Below are 26812 nucleotides of genomic sequence, written 5' to 3'. Positions count from 1 at the left end.
AAACCCGAGACCCTGTGGTGAAACCTTGGGACTTGAGAACTAAAACCCGAGATCTGATACCCTACAGTTGTCTTTAAAAAGTACTTTTTAATTTTGTTATTTCACCTTTATTCAAGAGCATGCAGGAGGCACTTTAATTCAACCTCGATCCCAGGGCCTGTAGCGTTTTTGATGTGATATGAGGATGAAACACGTTCATCATCATCCTCGTATTAAAGAAACGCTACATGCCTTAGGATCGAGTTTGTCTTTAATTTATTTCAGTGTTATCGATGATGAAACTATAGCTGTTAATGTGACCTTCTTTTTATTTATCCAGCCTTTTCTCCTTCTGCGTTGCTTTTGTTTTTTTTCGTTTCAGCCCCTACTTATTGAAATCAGCCATTTGCAATGAATTTGCACTTTCACGATGTCAAGTTGTATAGCAATCGCGATAAAGATTTTAATCTCAAAGAGCTATGGGGACGAGTCTCGATTTGCTCATACGCCGTTAAGTAAGCGCGACTTTGACACCAGGCAACCTGGAGACGATGGGAGGATGTCAGATAAAGAAAGATCCAGTCTAAAATACATATTGAGACTCCACCCCATGGTTCTTCTCACCTATGTTATTAGGAAACGGGTGTAAAAAAGAGCCCTGGGGACGACATCTTCAGTGTTATCGATGATGAAACTATAGCTGTTAATGTGACCTTCTTTTTATTTATCCAGCCTTTTCTCCTTCTGCGTTGCTTTTGTTTTTTTTCGTTTCAGCCCCTACTTATTGAAATCAGCCATTTGCAATGAATTTGCACTTTCACGATGTCAAGTTGTATAGCAATCGCGATAAAGATTTTAATCTCAAAGAGCTATGGGGACGAGTCTCGATTTGCTCATACGCCGTTAAGTAAGCGCGACTTTGACACCAGGCAACCTGGAGACGATGGGAGGATGTCAGATAAAGAAAGATCCAGTCTAAAATACATATTGAGACTCCACCCCATGGTTCTTCTCACCTATGTTATTAGGAAACGGGTGTAAAAAAGAGCCCTGGGGACGACATCTTCAAATTAAAATATTTTCAAACAGGATAGGACGCAACCTCGTCTCCAGGGTCTTGTGGCCCTGAGCCGTTATAACGCTGCTATCAAATTCATCAATATAATAAAAAATACCCTGGAAACGAGGTTGGATTGAAGGTTTAGCAGGTTAGGTAACCTAACCATTTTAGGTCTTATGAATTAAATTAAACAAAGTAATACGAACTAGTATGCCGTTTTATAAGTCTCACCCGTTATAAGCTATTAATTAACGAAACGTAGCTACGCTATCCCCTTGCCATAACCTTGCTCTCAGGACATCTTGCGCTGGGGACGAGGTTGCCTTGTCAGTCCATTATTTGTAAAAAAAACACACTATGCTTATTGTAAACACTTTGAATGCCATTTAACAAAGCAAGGCTTAATTCACACTGAATACGCCAACCTCGTCCTCAGGCCTTGTTAGGCATTTTATATTTGCCTTTCAAAAAAGCCTAACGAATCTGGAGGACGATGTTGTGAATACGAAGCTCTTTAAGATGTTGTGTGTTTAAGATGTTGTGTGTAAGAGAGCTCTTTAAGATTAAAACCTCGAAAGCAAAGAGCTCTGGGGTCGAGAATGCCCCATATGGGCACGCTGTGAAAGCAAATCGCTGGATTCAATCCAAACATTTCACAAGGTCTTAACACAACTGGAAAATACCAGATACTTAAAAGAATCAATTAATTGATTTGAAATAAATAAGATATGGAAATCTGTTTAAGTATGATCTTTGTGTATTTCTGAACAGGTCATCCCATTTGAAAACCAAGCATAGCATTGACGTTTACAAACGAACACAGAACAAGCGTTTGAAAATCATGTTTTTCTAATTTAATAACAGTACGCTTTTTTTTAATCTCGTCCCCAGGTTTTCTTGCCATAATGATATCGGGACCGTCAAGTGATGCTAGCGGGTGTAACATCCATGCAACAAAACCTGGGGACAGGCATTTTGTAAATAAGATAAAATATAGCGATGAAGTACCTCTCGTCAATTATAAATTTCACTCTTTGCAAACTATACTTATTTTAAAACCGGCTTGGTCCTTTTTATACTTGTAAAAAAATTTTACTTCGCAACTTGTTACTTGTGTGTATCACGTTGAACATGGATGCTTTCATTACGCATATCGCTTTTTGAATATGCGTGCTGGCGCAAATAAAAGTTCTGGTGAGATTGGAAATCACTGCTGTAAACACCGACAGGAATTTTGATTTCTGTACTAAAAAGAAAATTTTATAACGTGTAGGAATAAAAAAAAAGCTAGCAATTCAATTGTATTTTACTTAATTCTGTTACAAAACTTTCAAAAAAATTTTTTTTTTCAAAAAATCAAATTGATGATTATATTATGCCTTATCAAAGTCTCTTCATAGCTGTTCGTATGGCTCCCTACTCTGTAATATTACACAGTCAATACGTAAAAATAATCCTGCAGACAAGGTTGCTTATAAAAGTGGGCATATAATTTTTAAAAATGGCGCTATGTATATTAAAAATGGCCCTATATTTTAAAAATAACTATTCTACTGTGTTTTGTAATAATGTAATGATCGACCCTCGATGATTTTTGGCGAAACCCGGATGACCTAAAAAGAATCCAGTAAGTTGAAAGAAATGCGGACAAGTTGAAAAAATATCTCATAGTCCGAAAAAATTACATTCAGAAAAAAAAAGAAATAAGACAAAAGGTGCTGGGCACGACGGCAGCCCAGCGGAGGAAAGTCGGAGCAATGTCTGCCTTTTCGAAAAGCCGACATTTTTGAAATTCTCGGAAATCATCACGGTTTGCTCTGAATAAAAAAATTAAAGTGTCTGTGGGCGGGGGTTAAAATTCTGAAAACAACTCGTCATTGCCTGGTAGGCTTGGATGCCCGTGATATATTCAGGGCGTACATTATACACACCACGAATCTTCATTTCAGCGCTGATTTTAATATCATCTGAATCACCCGATGTGGTTTTATTAAATGGCGAGACCGACTTTTTATTGTAAATTAAATTAATTAAACTTAAAATTCTAGCATAGTATATACTTAAAAAACTCCAGGAAAAAAGTTCCAATCACAGGCAAGAGACAGTGTTCGTTGTTTCACCCCCTTGCAAACTGCTTGTAGCGATTCCCAGTTTTGCTGACATAGCAATGTTTACGAAACTCTGCAATGACATGTTGTTTGTACACTTTCTTTGTCAGGAGAAACTGAAACTTTCATTTTCCGTACTTCCTAAAATTTAATTAAGTGAGCGAATTATAGTTGTATGATAAGAACGTGGTAGCTGCTGTGAAAATATAGATCAATAAACATGTCGTAATGTGACAGATGTGGTGTGGCTGTATTGATATATGTAAGTTTTAATTTACCAATACACCTGTACGATAATTTAGGAAAACAAACACTCTATCGCACCTTATTTAGTGATCGGAGGAGGTAAACATCACATTTTTATAAGAGTTTATTAATGAGAAAACACGTTTTTTCGTGATAACTTTTCTTTCTGCGCTTTGTTTTTAATGAAAAGTACACATAAGTTGTATCTTATTATTATTAACATTTCTTGAAAATTTGAAGGAAATTGATCCGACAGAAGTTAAAAAACTGGAGAAAACATGCTTTCGTCTCTAACAAACTCTCATAAAAACACGATTTTTACCTCATTTTTTTCCGATATTGTAAAACAATGGAGAGCCGTAGGAACGCATGTACAATTAAAATTATCCTAAAGGTGTATTAAAGAATTTAAAAAATATAAGATATAGTCAGGTGGTATAGTATGCAGAGCTCCTTTACACATTAAAGATTACATTTTCTTTTATTAAAGAAATGGCTATAAGTTACTTTCTTTTTATAAAATCTACTTTCTTTTTAAACTTAAGAAATAGGCCTTTATGCCTGAAAGTATAAGTTAAAACCTTGGCATGATAACAGTGTGTCATTTAATAATTGAACTAACAGTAACCACCAGGCCGTTGTTATTTAGCTTTTGTTTACGCTTTAACAGCAAATTGCCCCATAGATGACTTTCGATGTTTACGTTTTTACAGGATTCTTGCGCATGCGTGATAGAAATCAGAAAAATCAACAGGCAAGAAAATGCAGACCTTAGGTGAAGAAAGTCAAATTTTGGTTAAAAACTTTTGTACTTAAGGACTAGAAGAGAAAGGGCTAAAGGTAAACACGGCAAAGTCTAAAGTCATGATTAGTAGCATTGCAGCCAAATGTGACCTTGTAGTTAAAAAGTGGCCTTGTGGAGTTTGCAGGAAAGGGGTTGGTAGTAACTCAATTTTTTGTCAGACTTGCAAGCATTGGGTACATAACAAGTGAAGTAGTTTTAGTGGAAGGTTAAGAGCTGACATTCAGTTTGTATGCAAGCATTGAAAAGGTGAGATTATAGAGAATGAAGTATTTCCAGCTTTAATGATATATAACAGTGGCTCGTTAGAGATAGTTGAGAACTTCTGTTACTTAGGTGATATGTTGGGCAGTGAAGGGAGTGTTGGAAGAAGTGTTAATTGCAGAATAGGTTCTGCTTGGAAAAAGTTCAAAGAGTTACTTCCTTTGTTGACTAGCAGAGTCCTCTTAAGTGAGGTAAAAGGTAGGTTGTATGAGGCCTGTGTAAGAAGTGTTATGTTGTACGGTAGTGAGACATTGGCAGTGAAGCAGGAAGATCTTGACCGTTTAGAAAGGAATGATATGAGAATGGTTAGGTGGATGTGTAATGCCAGTCTGAGAGACAGAAAGAGTTCAGATGAGCTAAGAATCAGGCTAAGTCTCCATAGAATTAAAGATGTTATCCAGATAAGAAGATTGAATTGGCTGGGGCACTTGAAAAGAATGGATGAGGATAATTGGGTAAGAAAGTGTAGAGACTTGATAGTTCCTGGGGCAAAGCCCAGAGGCAGACCAAGAAAGACTTGGCAGGAGGTTATAAGGACAGACTTGATACAGAGGAAGTTGAGTTTAGATCTAACACAGTCTAGATCAGATTGGAAAAGGGTCATTAGTATACCCCATCCAACCCATGCTAGCATGGAAAACGGAAGGTTAAGCCAAGAATAATGAATGATGACTGTGGGTACTATCATCTTTTTATACCTATAAGCTATATTTTAATTTAAAGATCAAAAGATGTCTGTAACTAAAAATAAAGTTTGGAATGGACTGGACTGGTGCACAACTTACTGCCTGCATTATTTTGTGGTATATATACCTAATAAAGCTTTCAGCTATATTACAACACAGTCTTTGTATAAAAAAGTAGATTATTTGTTGGAGAGAACTTCACACAAGGGTCCGCATAAAAACTATAGAATGCTAATAAATATAAACATTCATGCAGTTCTGACCTACAAACTTGTAATGACAAAATTAGTGTGGCACATTATGGTATAAAAAAATAGCATGACTTTAAGATAGAGTCATAAATTGTTTGCCAATTCACCTCTAATCAAGTCATAACCTAATAGTCTACATCTCCTTAGAAGTAACAACCAGAGAGTGAGCAGCATATTAATAGATATCTATAAAATAACTTTGTTATCACTTATTTATCATATTTGTTAGGTCATAAAATGTTGTGCAGAGAGATCACTTTTGGATGTATAGCATGCTAAACCTATTTATGAAATTGTATATATACTTTCGCTTTAAAAATATAACTTTTTGCACTTTCTTTTTTTAAAAGAATGTAGTTTCTTTTTTAAAAGTATTGTTTTAACAAAAAATCTTTTTAATAACTTGTTTTTTAATACCTTTAAAGCATGGGGAATTGGATTTAACCAAAGGTAATAGGTGAGATAAAACCTAATGTAAAAACCTTAAGGATTTTTGTATAATGTAGAAAAAGAGTAAAATAACATCTAAATCTAACAATGTAATCACTTTTTATGTAACACCAACAAAAATGATAAAATTTTGTTTATTTAAAGGGGAACTCCAGTAAAAATCACTTTTTCCTTTTTTGTTATATACGTACTCAGAAAAGCATAAGAAATAAAAAAAACTTACTTTACTTGTTTTTCTTATTTAAAATTGTTGTACAAGCCTTCACATATTCATCAGATCGTGCAGAAAGCTTAAGCGAGCGCAGAAAACGTTCATGTTAAGACTTATAGCTTACATTAAATCGCTTTTTGTATGTAATTTAAGTTTAAATCTTTAAAAAATGGTTAGTTGCTCTGCGTTTAGATGTACCAATCGATAAGAGAAGTGTAAAGAGTTGTTTTGACAAAGCTGTTTTAGCAACTGCATTATCAGCATAACATGCAGCATTAAACAGGTACAAAGATTGAAGAAAATGGGTACATTTACCACCTGAAAATAATCGGCATGTCCTTCCATCAAAAAAGCTTCTTTTTTGAAAAACAAAGAATAGAAACTTGAGCGCTACGAAAGATACAGGTGTAACTAGAAAACTTTTTTATCTGTATTGGAAATTGGTATAATGTTCTTTTATTTAATATAAAAATGTGCAAAATGTTATTTGGTTGTGTTCTGTGGATATAACTACAAAAATGAAATTAGAAGAAATGAGAAACTTTGATTACGTTCACTAGCTGAAATGGCATTTTTACAAAGTGGCAAGAAATAAAAAAAACTTTCTGACATGCCAATGCTTACTCATCATAAGGTTAGCTTAAAGCTCAATTTTGTGTTCTGGGACCAAGGCTGCTTCCTTTTATAAAAAATCTATCAAATTCGAATATGAATGTAATTCGAATCTGAAATGTAAAAAAACAAACTGTTGTTGTCGAACGAAGTTGGTGTTGTTAGTTAGAAATATTTCTAACGAAGGATGATTTAACATCACAAAAAGAATTGATTGGAAATGTATTAGGCAATTTTAGCTATACATTTTCAATTTGTTCTCTTTGGGATGAAGCAAAGTTTAGTATTCGAAGTAAAAAATTGATTGGAGTTTTATTAAGAGAACGCTAACGCTAAAAGCAGGTGTGTTGTTTAAATTATTTGGTAGAGAAATAAATTTGGGTGTATAACGGTTTTTTAGCTGTTTCTTTCAGAGCTAAATTTTCCCTTAAATATTAACTTTCTTTTTGTGTCTTGATTAAGGTATAAATAAAGATTTTTAACGATTGTAAAAGGTTTACTCTGACATATTTATGTATTGTCTTATCAAAAAAACATTTTTTTCAAATATTTTTTTCTCTGGAGTGCCCCTTCAAATTCATTTTAGAAATTAGATCAAAATTTAACACCTTATTTTAATGTTTTGCTAGCACTATAAATATTTGACACATTTTCTGGTTTTCTAAAAAATAATAATATGTAGTGTTTACTACAACGTGTCACTTTTTGCCAAAAAAACTCAGTTAATTAGGTTGGAGTACAAGTCTTATTGACATACCTTCCGCGTGGTGAACTTCGTAGGGTTAATAGTTCACTGCCAACTGGCTTTTTATGTTTCGAGATGAACTCATTAGGTTAGGGCATCATCAGGTTGTATATCGCAGAAGTGGCCGGTGACATGCTTCGAAAATACTTGTCATTGGCATTGTTTAACATGAAGCAAAACTGTACAGGAGACTCAATTGTTAGAGTTTTCACAGAACATCTCTCCTCACAAAACCTTGGGCTGGGCTGACTTATTGCCTGCTGTATCGTGTGGGAGAAAGAACTTCTGGACTTCCTTTTAATACGATATACAATTTTTTTATTATTATTACAAATCGAATGGCACCACAGTATTTCTGTACTCTAATTGATTTTAGTTAATGATAATGAACTTACTGAAAATCGAATGTAATTATTTTGTAGTTGCAATAATTAGGAGTAGCTCAAAAAAAACCAAAATGTTGTTATTTAAAAATTTCACAACAAAATTATATCGGCAATTTTTTTGCCGACGCAACTACGGTATCTTTCTATTTTACGTCGGCATTTACGTTGGCAGTGCCGAATGCTGACGCTAATTTTAAGGGCTGTAAGTGTTCATTAATTGACTAACAAAATAAGAGTGATTACCAGAGCACTAATTGTGTTAGTAAGGATCTAAAGATGTAAATGAGGTGTAATATGATGCACATAACAACACAGATTTCACACTATTACTGACACATATTCAATAAATTGACAAATACAGTCAAAATTAATTCCAAGGGGGCATTGAAAACGTATCTTGGTTCAAATATTCACCACCTCCCCTCCTTCCCCTTGTTTTCTCAAGTTTGCTTTTAAACCCACGCCCCCACTTCCGTACCATGGTGTTAGCTAGCGTAAATAGAGGCTGGTAAATGGCCTCTTCCCAGTTGAAAGTAGCTTACGTTTTCCCAATGGAAGATTTTGAAAAAGCTATAATGTTCTTAAAAAGCATGTATAATTTAAAAAATTCTAATGTTGATAAATGCCAGGAAACACAAAAACTACACTATTCACTCATTTGGACTAGATACTTTACAAGATTTTTATTTTTGAAATTTTTAGTTTCACGAAAATCATTGCATAACACATTTTTATTTATATATTCTTTTTTCGTTAACCTAGATTAGCATTTCACGTAAAGTTAAAAATGGTAGTATGTGAGTAAAAAACACGAAGTCTTCAACCAATGTTTTAGAAGAAAATGCACTGGGAAAGGCTGTTTCCAAGCATCTGAAAACATGGAATTTCAAAATTTTCCCTTTTACGGACGCCATCATGGGCCTTCCTCCAGGAAAAAGGTCCATGGTGGCAGCCTCAATTAGGAATTTCTAGCTAACCCACTGTGTACATTTTTCAGAATCCCACTATGAAAATAAAACACAAAATGCTATTGTGATAAGCTTGGTTGCATTCACAAAAAGTCAGCCTTAATAGCACTAAAACTAAGAAGAGAAGATCAGGTAGTCATATTTTTACACATCTTGCAAAAAATATGTGCAAGCAAAATTAACCAAAACAGCATGACATAGCTATAAACAATCATTTTAAAAGGTAGATGAAGAAATTTGTTTTTAAAAATGATTTAAAAATTCTTAAAACTTCTCCCTCCCCTTTATTTTTGTGTGTTATTATATACTTGATCCTCTGTCCCCATAGGACAAACATACTTTTTGAAAGCTCCCGAATCATTTCCATTTTCACACCTTTTGATTTTTTCTAAATGCTCATCATAGAATGGAACAACGATGGGTCTCCATCATAGACATAAAATATTACCATTTTATTAACTTTTTCGGTGCAACTTTCGAGAGTAAAATTTTGTTGTTATTTTTAACTAAAAATGGACTATACTAACTATAGACTTGTTTAGCTATGTATGTAGCTTTGCACAATTTTTGTCCTTTGACTTGATGGATCTTTATCCTCATTGTAAATTATTACAACTTTACTTATTCTTTTTTATTATTTATTACGATTGCACATTATAAAATAGAGTATTGGTAGAAATGGTGGTCAAAGCATAGAGGTCTTTAATAAACATTACTTCAGGATGTGTAAGACACAAATAATTAGGAAGTCAATCACAAAAGTTTGGGCATATTTCTAGCATTGCTTCTCCGTATCTGTCTCCGTAGATTCAAAACTAATTAAGAAGCTTTAAGAATTAATGGCATTGTATATTTTACTCAAAGAATGGCAAAAAAGTAAGCCGGACACTAAACATTCTCTGTTTCCCTAAACTCAGTTATATTGCACATAATTTTTATTTTTTAGATGTTGTTAAGTGATGTTGTTAAATGGTTTAAAAGTAAAAATTTGCACTTTGTGTTCCTACTTAGTTTTAATGTATTATTTTATTGGTCAGTTTTAGAATTAGGCATACTTTCAGATTAACTATAAAAAGTTTAATGACATAAACACAATTTTAGTTTATTTCGTTGCTAAGAACTTTTTAGAATGCTTCAAGGTTGAAAATCAAAGACACTCAGTTTAACTTTTCCTAGAATGAAACGCAAAAGAAGATTTACCAATCAGGTTGTTGTGAACAACCTATGCTTAGAAAAGTTTTTGTTTCTGTCACTTCCTATCTGTGAAAAAGGATTTCAAGGTTTGAAGCTTGCAAAAAATGCAAAAGAAAGTATAATTTGCAAAAAATTCATCTATGTTTACTTTGCGTTAAAGCTTTTTATTAATCCTTAGTTCAAAATGCACTGATTAATATAAAAATTTAATAAAGCCCTGCTTATGTTTTTTCAGAAAAAATAATCTTGTTTATGTGCTATTTCTTAAATGGCATTACTTTTCATTACTTTTTCTAATTCTTCTAGAATGAAGAGACTAAAGTCTAAAGCAGTTGCTTTCACAAAAAAGAAGAATCATGCTGTCTTGGAAAAAAGGAAATTTCTGGAAGCAATTGCTCAACCTGTACTAAATGAAGAGGTTTGTTGGAAATCTTATTAATTGATGCATCTATATTATAATACCTAGATATGTCTGTCATGCAAAATGGTATCGCAGTAACGAGACACAAAAAATGCGGTATATAATATATGGAGGAACGTCATTGGTCAGTGGAAAAAACCATGAGCCACGACTAGTATGACCAACAAAATGTAACTATTACAGCAGAACAGACCAAACTACTGTAAGGTTTTTACTGACAAGGATTTGTGTATATTGTCCAAACACAAGAATATCATACAATAATCCAAGACGCTAAAACAAGATACAAAAAAACAACTATAACTAAAATGTTAAACCTAGCAACAGAAAAGTACAAACATAAACAGGAGAGACAAAAGTGCCAGAAACAAAAATGCCATGATGAGAATTTAAAGTACAGTGACAACACAAAACATATAATAAATAAAGTCTTACTAAAACACTATCCAAAAATACTTTCACAAACACAACCTACTCCACCAAGGACATCCACAAATTTAACAGCATGAAAAACAGACACAGCAAGACCCACAAAATGTAACATAAAAACTACATAATAGGACTTCATAATACATAATACATATAACACCTAAGTGAATACTATCAATACATATAATAGAACAATAGAATACTAACAATCTCTATAATAATACAGAGACTGTGTCTGTCTGTAACAGGCAAAGAGAATGTGTTCATTTTCCTTTGATGTACCCAAAAAAGTGATGTCACAAATGTTAAATTTTCTGACGATACGGCACGACGTCAATAACACTAATGTCGAATCTGTTTCGGAATGAACGGGTCGATGACGTCATCAAAAAATTTTTAAACACAAATATCTTTGCAACCGTTTGTCAAAGAAACATGATCCTACACATTTTCTTGATCAGCGTTTCAAGAACTACATAATGAAGGCAACAGGTATACAAAATTCTAAAAAAAAATTTTTTAGGTTTTGATGGGTCATTGCTGACGTCATCAAAAATTTTAAACCCTTATTTCTTATAAACCGTTCATCAAAAGCACATGATCATATACATTTTATTGATCAGCAGGTTAAACTCTACACATTGGAAGCAATGTGTAAATAAATTTTGAAAAATTGCATATGCTTTTTGTATATGCAATACTGATATCAGCAAAACACCTTATGCAATCTATTTTTCTGCCTGAGTGGATTATTCCATGGGCCTTACAGGCCATTCCTTGAGACGAGTGCGATCGCACATGCACTCGCCCGCAGACTCGTAAAAAGATTTACGAGTGCTTTTTTTTGCAATTTTTCTTTTTCTAAAATATTATAGAGTGGTTAAAAAAAGCTATTACGCTGATTACATAACATTCATTTCTTTGTGATTGATTTGTTTAAAAAGTATAGAGAACATTAAAGTCGGCCCCTTTTCTTCATGCTGACATTGTTATGCTCGGCTGGTGCATTACACTAAGACTGGAACGAAAGACGGAAGACCATTTGGAACCATGCCACAAGTCAGTCCGACCTTTATCGTCACAAAGAATACTGCGAGAAGAGTGCACACCCATGCAAGTTAAATATACCCAGAACATGGGAGAGGTTAGGTGTCCTGTACCTTAATACAGCTTTCAGACGAATGTTTTTGTGATGTAATACCAAAGAAAAAACATGATGAATAAAGTTTAAAAAATATTTTTAAAAGGGGAAAGAGAAATCAAAAATGTTTAGAAATATATTTAATACCAAAAACATATAGCGAATCTGCCAACACATCATTGCGTCCAACATTTCAAACTTGCACTTGTGGTTAATACATTTTACAAAATTCATTTCTATACAGCTTAAATAACATAACGTTACGGTAAACAAAAAATAGTTAAGTGTGAATCACACTTGCAAATATTCACATCGCACTTGTAAATTTTGCTCACGAGTGCAATTTTTCGCACACCATAGCACTCGTAAATTTTTTTAGCGGGTGCTTTTTGTAGCTCCGGCATAGTTTTATTCAAGAAATGGCCTTCCCTTATCGACTAGTACATATAATAGAACAATAGAAATTCACACTTAACGTACAGAAATAGATTAACTAACAATAAATCTCTAAAGTAATTAAATATGTGAAAGAACATTAACATAAAACTATATAAGAAATGAATAAATATGTACACAAAAAATGGTAGCCTAAGGTTCCTGTGTAGGATACGAGGTCTGCTCATAGCCAATGCAGGAACAGTAACCTTTCTCTAAACATCAAAAAATATTAAGCGACATTTCAGGAGAATGGCTATATTAAGGGGACATGCAAGGCTGTTTAAAATTAAAAACCCTGATATTTATATTTATATGCAGTTATTAAGGTGTGCTTTTTTACTAAAACATTTAAATGAAAAAAGGATTTCTACTTTTCTTCTACCTATTGATTTTTGATTTTACTGCAGCAAATTATTGATATTCACAACTTAAAGATGCTTTTTAGAACAAAATTTAAAATACATGTTTTAGTTCTAATAAATTTGTGTACAAATTTTGTTTATTTTCTTACCTTTTTAGCTTAAGGTTAAAGTCCTGCATGCTGCGTGTAGCTATGACAGATTAGATGTCGCTGAAAAACTTAGCAACAATCAGGCTAATATTATAAATGAAGTCGACGAGGTAAATATTTGTTTCCTTATGTTTACATTGTTTAGAATAAAGGAGAACTAACAACTTTTTTTTATTTTTCTTCATTTATTGGTATATTTGGCACAACAGCAGTTTTTGGGCATTTTCGAGGTTGGAAAAAACCATCAACACACCATATTCCACAACTAAAAGGCTGCAAAAGTGCAAATTCTGTGCATACATAAGAAACAGTATTTAGAATGTGCTAATTGCACTTTCTAGCATGCCAGAATTACAATGCTAAAACTTGCACTTTTTTCTAGACTGGAAAAAGTGCAATTTTTTATGCTGTTGAAGGTGGCTCAACTGATTGCTTTAACTTTTTACTGAGCAGTGAAGTTGAGTTAAATCATGTGGATAATGTAAGTATTTTTAATAAAATATTGGACTATTACTGAGTGTAATGGTATACAAAATAAGCATCCATTAAAGGCAATAGTTTTAAACCAAATTTTTTAGTAATTAGTTTTTATACTTTGTGACGTTTTTCTTAGTCTGGTAGTTCTGTTCTTGTATATGGAATCTCCTTGAACAATTTCAACATTGTTGACAAGTTGATAAGAACAGGAAAGTTCAGCACAGAGGTTAGTTTATTTTATCAGGGCGATTAACTTTTTACCTACAAGACCTACTGTTATTTTATCAGTAGGATTAATATAAAACCTTCTTTGACCTACAAGACAACTTTTATTATCTTTATACAAGGTTGTTCACTGAACTCCTTTTCTTGTACTTCATAATGTATTTTGATAATAGCAAGATTCTACACTAAAAGTGAGACATTATTAGAGTAAGGAATGCCTATACAGTTATGGACAGAAAATTTTATACCTAAAATTACCTTAAAGAAAAAAATCCTCACACAAAGAAGTTTTTGCAGCACTTAACTTATAAAAAAATTATTATTTTTTAGACATTTATTTATAAAGTTTTAAGGGAAATAATAGCAAAAGAAAAACAGTGTTGAGTATATCCCATTAAATATTAAATCAAATTAAATGAAGTACATGCAAAGTAAATATTTTTGCGATTTTATTTTGTTTTTAAAAATATTTGCAAACCATTTTATGAGATCGATAAACATTTTTATTGTATTTTATTTTCAGGGGAAAAAACCCAGTGTTATTGTGTTATTGTGTTCCTTTTTTTTTCACCATAACCACATCGTAACAAAAACACGAGTGAAAAGTTTTTGAAGTATCTCTGTGTAATAAAACAAACAAAAAGAAATCAGTTAAAACCAAAGTCTCGTTGTTTACCAAACAATAAGTAATAATACTAGTTAGTTTCCTGTAGTTTCAAACCAAAATTTACCTTTGTTTTTTTACCTGAAATCACAGCCTAATATTCTTATAAAGAATATTTTTATAGAACAAAAAATATGTAAACAATATAACTGTATTTCATTTAACCTGCAACATTTCATTGTGTGGTCCTTCTTTTTATAACAACTGTATTTTATAGGTATTAAAACATGCAATTCGTTATATTATCGATGCAAAGAAAAGTGAAGCCCTAGCTATTCTTGCAGACTATGATGTAATCGATTTAAAAGAATTTGCAGGAGAAGTGAATTTTACAGACAAAGTAAGTTTATCCATTTAAACATCCTACAATGACTTCAGCAAATAAACTATGTGAATCAACAATTTGTCCTGAAAAATAGTAAACTGTACATAACACTAAATTATGAACAAAACAAACTTTATCTACAAGTTTTAGACCAAACAACTTAAATAATTACGGCAAAGGGATTTATTACCTGCATTAAAAATATTTTTCCGGATGGGTAGGTGACCGAATCTCGTGTATAGCCCCCTACATACCTTAATTTATGAAATCTTGCATCTGATTTTCCGCAAAGCTGCTGCGTGAACAACTGGTTGTAAAAAATCTAATTTTTTGCGAATTTAATTGCATGAAAATTTAATGTGCGCGAAATATTTTTTTTAACTTAGTGCATGAATATATTTGTTTGTGCAGAATTGGCAAAAATGATTGATGAAATATAAAATTTTGTTTCTTTCAACAGAAAATTAATCAAAGTAATCAAATTCTTATTAGTTGTGTTGCTTGCCATGTAAATCCAAATTTTAAGAATTTTTTTTTATATTTATAGTTGAAAGTTGTGGAAATAGTGCTGCTGGTAAACGAGTTATGCGTTTCTTTTCGTCCATCAACCTATTTGTTGAAAAAACGAAAATTATTAAAGCTTGCAAATTGATAAAATTAGCGCCTCTAAACGCAATTAAAGAAAAAGTATTTTAACTCAAAACATAAAACATAAAACGGAACATAAGAAAAACGATAGGTGTAGACTGTCAAAACAGCGAGAATGATCAGTGCCTTTATCAGGAGCAGGTACTGCTTCTTCCCTAAAATCCAGGATCGAAATAGTTTCGTAAATAAAACTATGTCATTGACAACCCGAGAAGCGAAAATAGCTACCCGAAATGCCTGTAATGTTTTTGTCAATGTCTGGAACATTTTCAACGCAAAAGGAAGCATAAAAGCGGGAATTTTAGAACCTAGTCTTTTATTGGATGTCCAGGACATGTAAAAGTGCTTGCGGACTTTCATGTAAATAAGAATGTATGAATCTGGGAATGGGAAATTTTGATTCTTTTGGCTAAAGGTTGAGTAAAATTAAAATACATGTGCTATGAAATACTTTTCGTAGCATTGTAGATTATTATTGGCTTTGGAATGCTTACATGACTTTTTTAAGTTCCAAATCAGCCGTGCATTATGATCAGTTGGTATAAAAACAAAGCTTAAAATTTTACAATGATACCCAATTTATTGACGTGTACTGGAAGATTTTACATTTTTACGTAAGAAGTGCTCGAAAATTAAATGCGCGCTGAACCTTGTTGCGCAAAAATTTAATGCAGAAATTTCATGAATTAGGTATCCCTAGTTTTCAGATCGTCGAAATATATGATCAAAGCTTTTTTTGCACCTCCATTCTCGTACCCCTTATGGAAGTAAATGCAGCTGGATTGGGAAAAACTTCAACTGAGTACATTTTGTTTAATTGAAGCTTAAAACATTTGAAGTTCCGAAAACATTACTTTGTCTGTAGCTATCATACAAAGTGAAGATGATAAAATTGTGTCAAGTTTACATACTGTTGACATGCTTGTCCTTTAAACATTATCCAAGTGAATAATGTTTGAACATTATCCAAGTGAATAATTTTTGAACATTATCCAAGTGAATAATGTTTGAACATTATCCAATTGAATAATTTTTGAACATTATCCAAGTGAATAATTTTTGAACATTATCCAAGTGAATAATTTTTGAACTTTATCCAAGTGAATAATGTTTGAACATTATCCAAGTGGATGATGTTTAGACATTATCCAAACTGTTAGTATGTATATAACTTGATGTTTTTTTAGAAGCAGTACTCACCATTACATTATGCAGCTAAAAGAGGATTTGCAAAAGCTGTTTCAAAGCTACTGTACGCAGGAAGCAAGTTAACATTTAGAAATGTAAGAGCTGAATAAGCACATTTACTTCTTTTAATTTTGTCATGAATGTTGAATCTTAGTTTTAATTTAGTTTAAAAGTAATTCTACTTAGTGCTTAGTAGGAAGGGTGGAGGGGGAGTTGGGTTGAGATGAGAGGTCGGAAGATTCCTCTAATAGAAGTAGGGAAGGTTGGAAAATAGTATGCGGAAAGAGTAGAAAAATCAGCGATGGGGGATTGAGAGGAATTTTTGTAGTGGATGGTTGAAAAATACCTTTTTATATGTTAAAACCGAACACATAGGCTGCTACTAGTAGTATTGGAATTACCATCATTGCTAGGCACAAAAACTACCTCAAAGAAAAGGAAAAAAAATATTTAGTCCATTCATATATTCATATGAAAAGGAATGTGGAATCTTTAAGGGGATACCCTTCTCGTTTGGCAAAAATAACGACGTGCATAAAAGTATTTGTGAAGCTAGAACAATTTTCTGTACTACGTTTTCCGTTTTAGACAAAAGACACTCCGATTGGCTTAGCATTAGCGCATGCCCAGTATGATGTTGCGTGTATTTTATTACGCTTTGGAAGTATACCTGAAATAGACGAGGTAAGTTTTATTAACAGTTTCAAAGTAGCTCTCCGCTAGTTTATTAGCGGGATTCATTTAAAGGAATAATATTGTACTAAGCGCTGATCTGAAAAACGTTAAAAGAATAGTTCCAAGGGTGGTCCCAAGTCATGACATTTTCAGTATTTATAAAATTTCATGGAATTTCGTTCGGTCTAGAAAACGTCATGTAAAGTCATTGAAATTCTTTTATGATTTGATGACTGCCATTTCACATTGCTTGTTATTTGATTGTCGAATTTTGGTGTGCGCTCTTGAGTTATTTCAGTTGTTTTTTATTTTCTTGATTTGTATCGCCGTCATCGTGGTAAGCATTACTATTCAAGTGTTAACCTTGACAAATATTTTGTTGTCACTAGTCGTTAGCCCGTGGAAAAATCCACGGGTTCGCCGTCCTTTTTATAGCGCATTGCGTGCTTCTCGCTACTTGCGCAGCTAAGCTACCATTTTGCGTGACAGACAGACGGACAGACATATACGGGTATTATAATTTTGTTGTCATTAGTAGTTATTAAAACGTTTTTAAAAAAAATTCTGGAAAATTACCTTTCCTGGTTATCCTGATTTCATGTTGTAAATAAACCTAGTTTACAAACGTTAATCAAATACTCAAAGTGGAATTATTTTAAGTTTTTTTCCCTTCCTTAATCAAGGTTGCTCCACTTCAAAAGCCTCATCAAATCTCTATTTAATTTTAAAAAGTCTCCCTAAAACGCCTTAAATCTCCTGTAAAAGTAGTTTTTTTAACAAATTTCTCCACAAATCTCATTTTTAATTTTACAACGTATCCCATGTTATTATCAGAATGCAGAGAATGCATGGGTGTTGCAGTTATTTGTTCTTCAGTTATGACATCACCTTTAGAATCTCCTAAAATACTTTTTTTTGGAAAACTATGAAAATACCGTCAAACCTTAATATTACCTCTAGAAAAAGAATGACAACCCTCTTAAGTTTTTTTTACAGTGTTTGACTCGCTTGTTACTGCTGTAAACTCGACTTCAACGACAAGACTAGTCTTTCTTTGTCCGCTAATCCATCGGAAAGAAAAAACCACTCCTCTCTGAAGAGAGCTATATTTGAAATGGTCCCTTCTCCACAGGCGTTCTCAGGTGGAAACATGGCATTACCATGTTCTTGTCATGTTTTAAATACTGAAAAATATTGCCTGCCTGTAGAAATTCATGAAATTTTTGCGTATATCTAATGCTTTTCACTCATTAAGTTGCGCCAAAATTTAATTTTTCAAGAAGGTGTGTAATATTAATATCGTTTTTGTAAGTCAAAGATCGATGGAGATTTTTATTTTTATTTTTTTTTTTTTGGGGGGGACAGTCGGTAATGCAAAAAGATCATCTGTTGATATAAAAACAAACGTATAGATTTTATAAACTTAATTTCGAAAGATGTACAATACACGAAGAATTTGTTGCACACAATACAACCGTAATATTAAGCAAAAATTAAGTGTGCGCTAAACCTGGATGTATAAAACTTTTTTGAATTAAAGCATGTATCAACAACAACAAGATTTATGCTGAATTTTTTTGTTACAGAAATCGCTGTCGTGGCAGTGGATGGTGTTAGTCAAAACAGATGAATCGTCGGCCTGTAAAAGCATAACTGGAGATGATTTCCAACACCTGTTAAAATACTTAAAGTTGATCAACACACACGCCAACCGTGAGAGGGATATCCATATCTTTTGTCGGAACTACCACAGCCAGTTGGAATTACTGGACCCTTTCTGCTCCAATCAAGTTCTCGGTTTGATGCTTTTTAATTGTACGATTAAACATATACCAAAATTTGAAAGTCTTGAGTGCTTATGTTTGAATAGCTGTACTGTTGATAGCTACGAGAATATAGGCTGTTTGCAGCACTTGAAGATATTGAACATTTGTAACAATGATTTGCTGCAATTGCCAGAAGCAGTGAAAGAGTTGAAGCAATTGGAATATCTGGAAGTCTCGTATAACAAAAAGTTAACCAAGCTTCCTGAATGGATTATACAGTTGAGCCGACTTCGCGTGTTGGCGATTCAAGAAAATAACATCACAGAACTGCCCGATCTATTACCAAACATGCTTGAAGTTTTGTTCATAGAAAACAATTGCATTCAAAAATTATCTCCCTTGTTAGCCCGGTTGGAATGTCTTTCTTATATATCTTTGCGTGGGAATCTCTTACTGTTTCCTGAAGTGTCTATCGCGAAAAGCAAAACGAAAGTATTACTGCAGTACCTACACGCGTTTTTATCAGACACTGTGCCGAATAATACCGTCAAAGTCTCTTTAGTGGGGAAAGAAACAGCAGGCAAAACAACTCTAACTGCTAGTTTGAAATCCCAAAATGGAATTTGTGAAAATACTAGCAGTATTAAAAAAACTGACGGATTGGATATTTTAGATCTGTCCATCGGGGACATTAGATTGAGAATGTTCGATTTAGCTGGAGATATTGATTACATTGAAACTCATTCCATGTTCATCTCAGAAGGTACACTCTTCCTCGCTGTGTTCGATGTTAGAACGTACTCCTTCGCTACCTCCTATACGAATGTTCTTGCGCGGTTAGAAACATGGCTGACTTCCATTTTTTCGCAAGCTCCAAATTCTAGAGTTATTATCGTTGGAACTCATTGCGATGCGGAAATGATCAGTGAATCATTCCTCGACAACGTTTGGAAACAGGTCCAGTCCACGCTTCAAATGGCTGCAGAAAAACACGTAGCTGATTTTGGTAATGCCCCACTGCACAGTTGTTTACTCTGTAATAATCTGGAGAATGTGAGCCGACAATCAACTAATGGCATTGCTGGGTATGTTGTAGCTACACCCAGTAGGACAAACTCAGTCTGTGAATTGGATGGAAATGGCAACTTAGGACTCAGTTTTCCACACGTGTTAGGGTACTACGAGGTAAGCAATGTTAATCAAGTACCCAAGCAGTTGTTTAGTAATTTGAATTTATCCATTGATCAGCTGAGAAAAGGTGTTCGCAACGCATGCGCAGATATGCTGACCCTTCGACCTTCCATTCCTCGCAAGTGGTTTAACTTACAGCAAGTGTTATTGAAACACGTCGAAGATCAGTACCCCATAATACGATATCAGAGGTTTGCTGAACTGGCTGCTAAATGCGGCTTTGAGAATGATGACGAAGAACCCTTCTTACGTCATTTTCATTCGTGCGGAGAAATATTGTATTATTTTGAAATTGAAGAATTATGTGACGTGATTATATTAGATCCGCAGTGGCTGAGTAACCAACTTCGAACTGTAGTGAGTTATCGAAACATTGAAGTTTTAAACGACGGAACCATAAAACACGCGGAACTTGAACATTTGTGGAGCCACCTTGAATTGGAATATCGAGACAAACTTTTGTCTCTTTTCAGACAAGCAGGTATATTCATACCCTTCAATGATGATTCAGATTTAATTCCGTGTCGCTTACCCGTTGGTCGACCTTCTGACGATGTTTGGCCTCGATGTCCCGATGAGAAGGAAAATCAAGTAGATTATTATTTTCAATTTGATAACTTGCCTCCATCATTTTTTTCATTCTTGATTGCACTTGTTGAAAAACAAAGATGCAACTTTACTGGGAAAATGCCACCAGTTTATTATAGCAACCACATTGTGTATATAACAAAGTCTAATGGTATCCCATGTGAAGTACACACGATAAAAGATGATTCTGTCAACAACACTCAATGCAGAAGACCGGAATCAATAACAAATGGTTTAAGCTTTTTAAGATTCCTCTCCGTCGAGCCTGGTTCCATTGATAACTTGTTGGACAGCGGTAGAAATTCTACCAAAATTCAAGTTGGCACGGAATACAATAACAATTCCCTTTCAATTGATTACAAACACGAAAAGAGAACCCGCCATCGAGTTCATTTCGAGTTGCTGCCACATTTAAAAGCTATAACTCTGAGTATACGTGGTCCTCGCCCATGCTGTTTAGCTCCACAAACCATCGACATGCTGAATAGAATAATTTTAACCAGGTATGAAGGGATACGCATGAAGTTTTATATTCTCTGTTCAATGTGTATTCGAAAGTCGCTCAATAATCCTTCTAAATTTACGTTAGACGACATGGAACGTAACGAGCCAATATGCGAAAAGGGTCATGATTTAGTAAATTGGAATGCCGTGCTGATCGGTAAATGCGATTACACGAACGAATTAACCACTGAAAAAATCATGCGTAGCTTAACGGACAACGATTGTCCCAAACTGTTTGTCATGGTGCCTGTCAATCTACACAGCCTTGGATTGAAAGAATTTTATACTCTAACCTATTTAAAAGAAGGTTATTCTGTTCACCTGCTGTGCGAATACCCCAACTGTTGGCATTTCCTGTCCGCCCCAGGTTACCGTCTAAACCGTCCCAAAGATTTCTTTAAGAAGTATGGTCGTCGATTACGTACTGTACTACGCGTGTTAGCCTCCTTGGAAACACCAACGCGCCTAGCTTCGTCTGTTTTTGAACCTTTATGTAACTTTGCTGACTGTCTAGCCTCACTTAGGAAGCTTTCAGATGATTTGAATGTGCATTTAACCGATTTCCAGGATGACTGGAGTTTTAAAAATGTTTCTGAAGATCTCCAGTATTTGAAAGGGAGTGAAGGTCTTCAGAGAAGGGAGCTTCGTAGATTTTTGAACAAAGCAGACGAGGAAAACCGGTTTGGAGATTTAATCCCTACATTTGTTGGAAAAGACTTACTTTGGGTGTGTGAAGAGCACTATAAATTAGAGAAAGTCCATTAGAATTGTTTCTGTACTATCTAATCCGTCGAAAGGAAAGGTAGGGAAAAATAATGCGATTCCAGTTTGCGGCTTGTATTAACATGAGAGTATTTTTAAAAAATTGATTTGTTCCGTACATTAAATAAAACTGGTATCAAAGTTGATGTTATAATGAGAACGATATGTAGAACGTTGACTAACCTCTTACCCAAAGAAAGCACGCTGATCGATTGCTTCAGATATGAAAGGTGAAGGCACGTAGCAGATGCCAGTATGCGTGGTTACACTTGTTAAATATAATATAAAAAAAGAACCAATAACGATTACAATGTGTCGTTTAACCACGGATGATTTTATCGTGTTCTGGATACGACACAACTTTAATACGACGTTTTCAGAAATACTTTTCTGGCTGTAGATTACAACAGTCCATGGACTGTTGTACCCTTTTCCACCGTTGGGCATGGAGTGTTGTACCCTTGGTTTCATCACGAAATGCCATACCTGTGTTTTGTTCGGTTTTTGCTTGTGGTCACGTGAAACTATTCAAAGGAAAATATCGTTTTTTAATTTTTTATATTTTAAGGGAGGTCATTTTTTAATTAGGCGGCTTTCAAGCCAATATGTGAAATTCCTTTAAAACATCTCGAAGTAAATGTTTTTTTTTAACTTTACCAAAACAATTTTATAAAAATGTTGTCTTTAATTTCTGGCAAAAATTGTACGTTGTCGCAAGACAAGGATAAAGTTTAAAAAAAATAACATTGTTTCCCTTCAAGCTAGAGGCGGAAAACTTTTCCATTCGTGTAATTTTTAGATGTTACATTAGGCTATAAATAAGTAACTCATTATTTATATTTAGCGCGAGAAAAAATTCAATATTCCGTATGCTTGCCGTTTTGAGTCATGTTTTTTTTTTTTTTTTACAAAAAAAAATTATTTTTGGTTTCATAAATTTTTTATATATTTTAGTATTGTTGTGTTGCAAGAATGTATATTATTATATTTTTAATGAATACGATTTGTGTTTTAACAACCCTGATATTCATAGTCGCCTAAATTTAGTATCACTCTTTTGAAAACACTTCTCCACAAAAAAATGCAGCATTACGAAACCTTAGCATTATTTCTACATATTTTTACATCTGTACGTAGTGTGGTGGATCGGTGAAAGAGTATATTCTGTTTTTGGCGGTTAAGTTTTTCATATTTTTAATTATTTGTTTTAGAAGTATTTTTGCTACGTCTTGCTTAAATTAATAGTAAAATTTTATATAATTAGAGATACATTTTAGTTATCGGGGAAAATTCGTTATGTTGAAGTAAAGGTTAATCTTTTGACAAGAAAATTTTATCACTAGTTGATTATTTCTTCTCGCCGATGATATGTCAATCATTTGATGCATTTGCCAGAAACAGTAAAAGAGTTGAACCAACCGGAATATATCGCTCGTATAATAAGATATTCTTGAAAAAAGTTCGTTTTTGGCGAGTTCGTTCAGAAGGAGAGTAGGGGAGGATTTTTCTTAGTAAATTATCCCGTTATTTTGTCCCGAGGAAGATTTTTCCCAGAAACTAGAGTGAGGGATTGTTATTTTTTTACTTTTTTATTCTTCTCAACTCATTTATAAGCCATATATCACCACAAATGATGTTTCTGTGTCTTTGTGAAGATTATTAATTGAATTAATAGAATTAAAAATTATGGAGAAATGTTTTTTTATATTTTACTTTATAATTATCCTGGTTCCAAAACCCTGTTTTAGACGTCATTACAAGTGGCTTTTTTTCAATTCGTGTTGTTTTCTAATTTACATTTACATATTTTGCGGTAAAAATATAATTTTTACAGTGTATAAAAATATACGGCTTGAGCCGGCAAATTAGTTAGTATGAATAGGTTCCATTATGTTTTTTTTTATTAGCATCAGAAAATTTGGTTTTGGCCTCAAGAATTTGAGTCTATGCTTATAATGCACAAATGTTTATACAGTCATACTAACTTATAATCAAATCTGGCTATTTTTGTACGAATTTAATCTTGCGCAGCCAAATTTTACCTCGCTCAGCCATATTTTACCACCGCTTAACAATGTGTTGACAATCTCTTAGTAGGCTATCCTCTTGAATGGTTTAATACTGTCTAGTTTAGAAGGGTACTGATTGCTCATGCAAAATACGTAACTAAGTGATAAGATTTAAATTAGTTTTTTTTATAAACTACTGTAAAATTTGACTTTAAATAAGGAAATAAGTAAATAAATAAAAGAAATCGTGAAACAATTTAACAACAACTTAGGCCTGGCACTCACTAGGATCATATATCTCCATGTTACTTTAAGATTCTAGAATCGTTATTGTACATGGAATAAGCCCCAAATAGATCATCATCGTCTTTTGGAGTTTAGTCGAATTTTAAACAAAAAACCCCTGAATACTGACCCTCGTCCCCAGTTTTTTTTTGCCTTTTTTAAAAATGACAGATGACGGCGCCGTTTCTCTTATCAAAAAGAGTTTGCTGATTTTTTTTTCCTTAAACATTTTGGGCTATTCTTAAGCATTTTTTCCCTGTATATGCACTTTTTAATAACCTTGGAAATGGCAAAAAATAACTTAGAAAACTCTGAAATTGTAAAAAAAATTCTCACTCGATTAGCTACATCACCATAGTTAAGATACTTTGACACTTCACAGAAAAAATTATACTAGGCTTGTATCTCGCCATAATGATACCCTGAAATTGTGATTTACTTCATATGTTCGACAACTAAAAATTGCTTAAAAACATGACTTTTCATTGATGACAGGAATTTGAGAATAGCCACTATCAAATATGGTCATATTTATGTAATTTATTAGATAAAATCAAAATTATGAAGTTTCTCATATCGCCGGCGATCTGGACTTTTTTTCTTATGTTAAAGGTAGTTTCCACTGCTACAATATATTGTTTCTATGTACGCAATATTGTATAATTTTTTGTAGTGACTATAATGCACTTAGTTAATAAAATAAATTGTATAATTATATACAAGAAGGATTTATATAGTTAAATACGCAGAAAACAAACCACACCTTTAATATTCTTTTGGAATTGATTCAATATGAACCAGCTACTAGTTTCTTCAAATCAAATTGATTTAAGTTTAAAAAAAAACTTGTGACCTTTAAAGTCACAACATATTGTACATCGTGCTTACATCTGTACAATACCTTGTGCAAGTGGAAACTACCCTAAAAATGGAGAAACTCTTGTGAGACACTTCCAATATTACTGATTATTCTCCAACCCAGGGTCTTTTGCCTGTGGACCCTATCGCATTGGGCGTCAAGTTCATCAAAATTCCCTGGGAACAAGTTTGGTTACGGATAAATTGGCTAAAAGAAAGTGAAAATGTAATTTTCGTGTTGTCTTCATCTTGTTAAATCATCTCTTGTACGCGAGTGTTGTTTTTCAATGTTTTTTAGCAAATCTTTACAAATTGTAATTTTACAAAAAAACGCTTTCATCGTAGAGTTGTGTTGGTACGTTTTGTTCTGCAGGTACGCGCATTCTATAAAAAATCTATGCGGGGGAGCGCAAGGTATGTTCCGTATTTTAAACAAAGTATAAAAAGTAAAAACCGTTTTTCACTTCGTCTAATATTATGAATTTTTTTGTTTCACAAAACTATATGAAAAGTGGAATAAAAGAAAACAAAGGGTTTTTAATTGTGTTCTTCTTAATAATAAAAAAAACATTGCTTTTTATTTCATCGAAGATTTAAAAACTTAATTGTTAAGGCGCGTTTACCAGCTGCTCTTGCTTCTTTTGTCCTTCTTCGTTTTGGTTTTCGTCGATACAAAAAAAAAAAATCTTCGCCCTCAAGATTTACATAATGTTATGGTATTTTATGTTTATATTAAAGATGACTAGGTTTGGTTTATCGCTTTGGGAATTTTGGGAGATAACTTTATGGAAGATGGCTTTTGTTTAAGAAGTTAGATCTAGAGAGAATTTCGAAGGATTTTGTATTTAAGAAAGATTTATTTTACAAGCATGTTACGCCCTTTTTTGGATGTTGAAAAGTTTTACTTTGCACTGTGATTTTTTATTGCCAAATGCATCTACTTACAAAATCTTTGCGCAAATAAAATAGCAATTTATTTTTTCATTTATAAGAAAGGTATCGATATTTTGTGGGTAAAGGATTAAATTTTCAACTGGTCTGCACTGATATCATCGTCTTGAAAGTTTATTTGGTTCTCTGTTTTATTTATTTAATATATTTCATCCCACTTCTCTTTATTTTGTGAAATGTTACATCAAGTCACGACAAATAATATTTATGGTCTTTTATGACGTCATCATCTCACGATTCTTTTAAAAAACATTTATCTGAAGTTAGTTCAGCTATTTGTTTTTAAGCAAGATTATTGTGTGCCTATTTTTTATTAGATATTAGCCTTTTTCTCATTTGTTCAGCCATGTTTTTAACGTCATCACATTTTTTTAACAATTTAATTTTAATCGATTTACAATTATTTTAAAATCAAATTTAAGAATTATTAAAGGCTCGAATTGTCGATTTCTTAAGATTATAATGAGGCTTAAATAAAAAAGTATGATTCTCATGTGTGTAACCTCAACTTTATTTTCAGCCGAATTCACAAAAAGTTTATAATGAATAAAAAGAATCCTTGGAGTAAAGTAAACCTCTGTTTTGGAGAAAAAAATAGAAAATAGTTTTTAGTATGACTACCTAGCAACTCATCCCCTGAGATTCTCGATGTCCAAGGTGTATTTGCGTATTTCCGAAAATTTTGTCAGATTTACGTGATAAATATTTTACAGGATTTGAAAGGAATTGTTGATTAAAATTTTCTTTTTATAAAAGCGAGAATTAGTAAAAACTGGAGAAAAAATGTAAAAAGT

At 33.2% G+C, this 26812-nt stretch overlaps 1 protein-coding gene across 1 annotated transcript; it reads left to right on the top strand.

The window, feature by feature from the left end:
* The first annotated feature begins 3380 nt into the window (after positions 1-3380).
* Positions 3381-23165, top strand: LOC130656792 (uncharacterized). The gene is made up of 10 exons (XM_057459713.1): positions 3381-3409; positions 4107-4168; positions 10269-10380; positions 12911-13012; positions 13285-13383; positions 13516-13605; positions 14486-14608; positions 16429-16524; positions 17018-17113; positions 18691-23165. Exons 3-10 carry the CDS (start codon positions 10270-10272, stop codon positions 21916-21918), a joined length of 3945 nt encoding a protein of 1314 aa, XP_057315696.1. The 5' UTR covers positions 3381-3409; positions 4107-4168; position 10269; the 3' UTR covers positions 21919-23165.
* Positions 23166-26812: the final 3647 nt, after the last annotated feature.

This window comes from Hydractinia symbiolongicarpus, chromosome 9 (genome assembly GCF_029227915.1).
Source record: "Hydractinia symbiolongicarpus strain clone_291-10 chromosome 9, HSymV2.1, whole genome shotgun sequence".
NCBI classification, from domain to species: Eukaryota; Metazoa; Cnidaria; class Hydrozoa; order Anthoathecata; family Hydractiniidae; genus Hydractinia; species Hydractinia symbiolongicarpus.
This window is presented reverse-complemented; position numbering and strand designations above follow the sequence as displayed.

Bases quoted from the DNA above. Each gene is read 5' to 3' on its own strand.
- LOC130656792 (XM_057459713.1), top strand. From the start codon at position 10,270: ATGAAGAGACTAAAGTCTAAAGCAGTTGCTTTCACAAAAAAGAAGAAT. The intron at 13,384-13,515 runs GTAAGTATTTTT...CGTTTTTCTTAG, and splicing joins AGTTAAATCATGTGGATAAT to TCTGGTAGTTCTGTTCTTGT. The intron at 16,525-17,017 runs GTAAGAGCTGAA...TTTCCGTTTTAG, and splicing joins GCAAGTTAACATTTAGAAAT to ACAAAAGACACTCCGATTGG.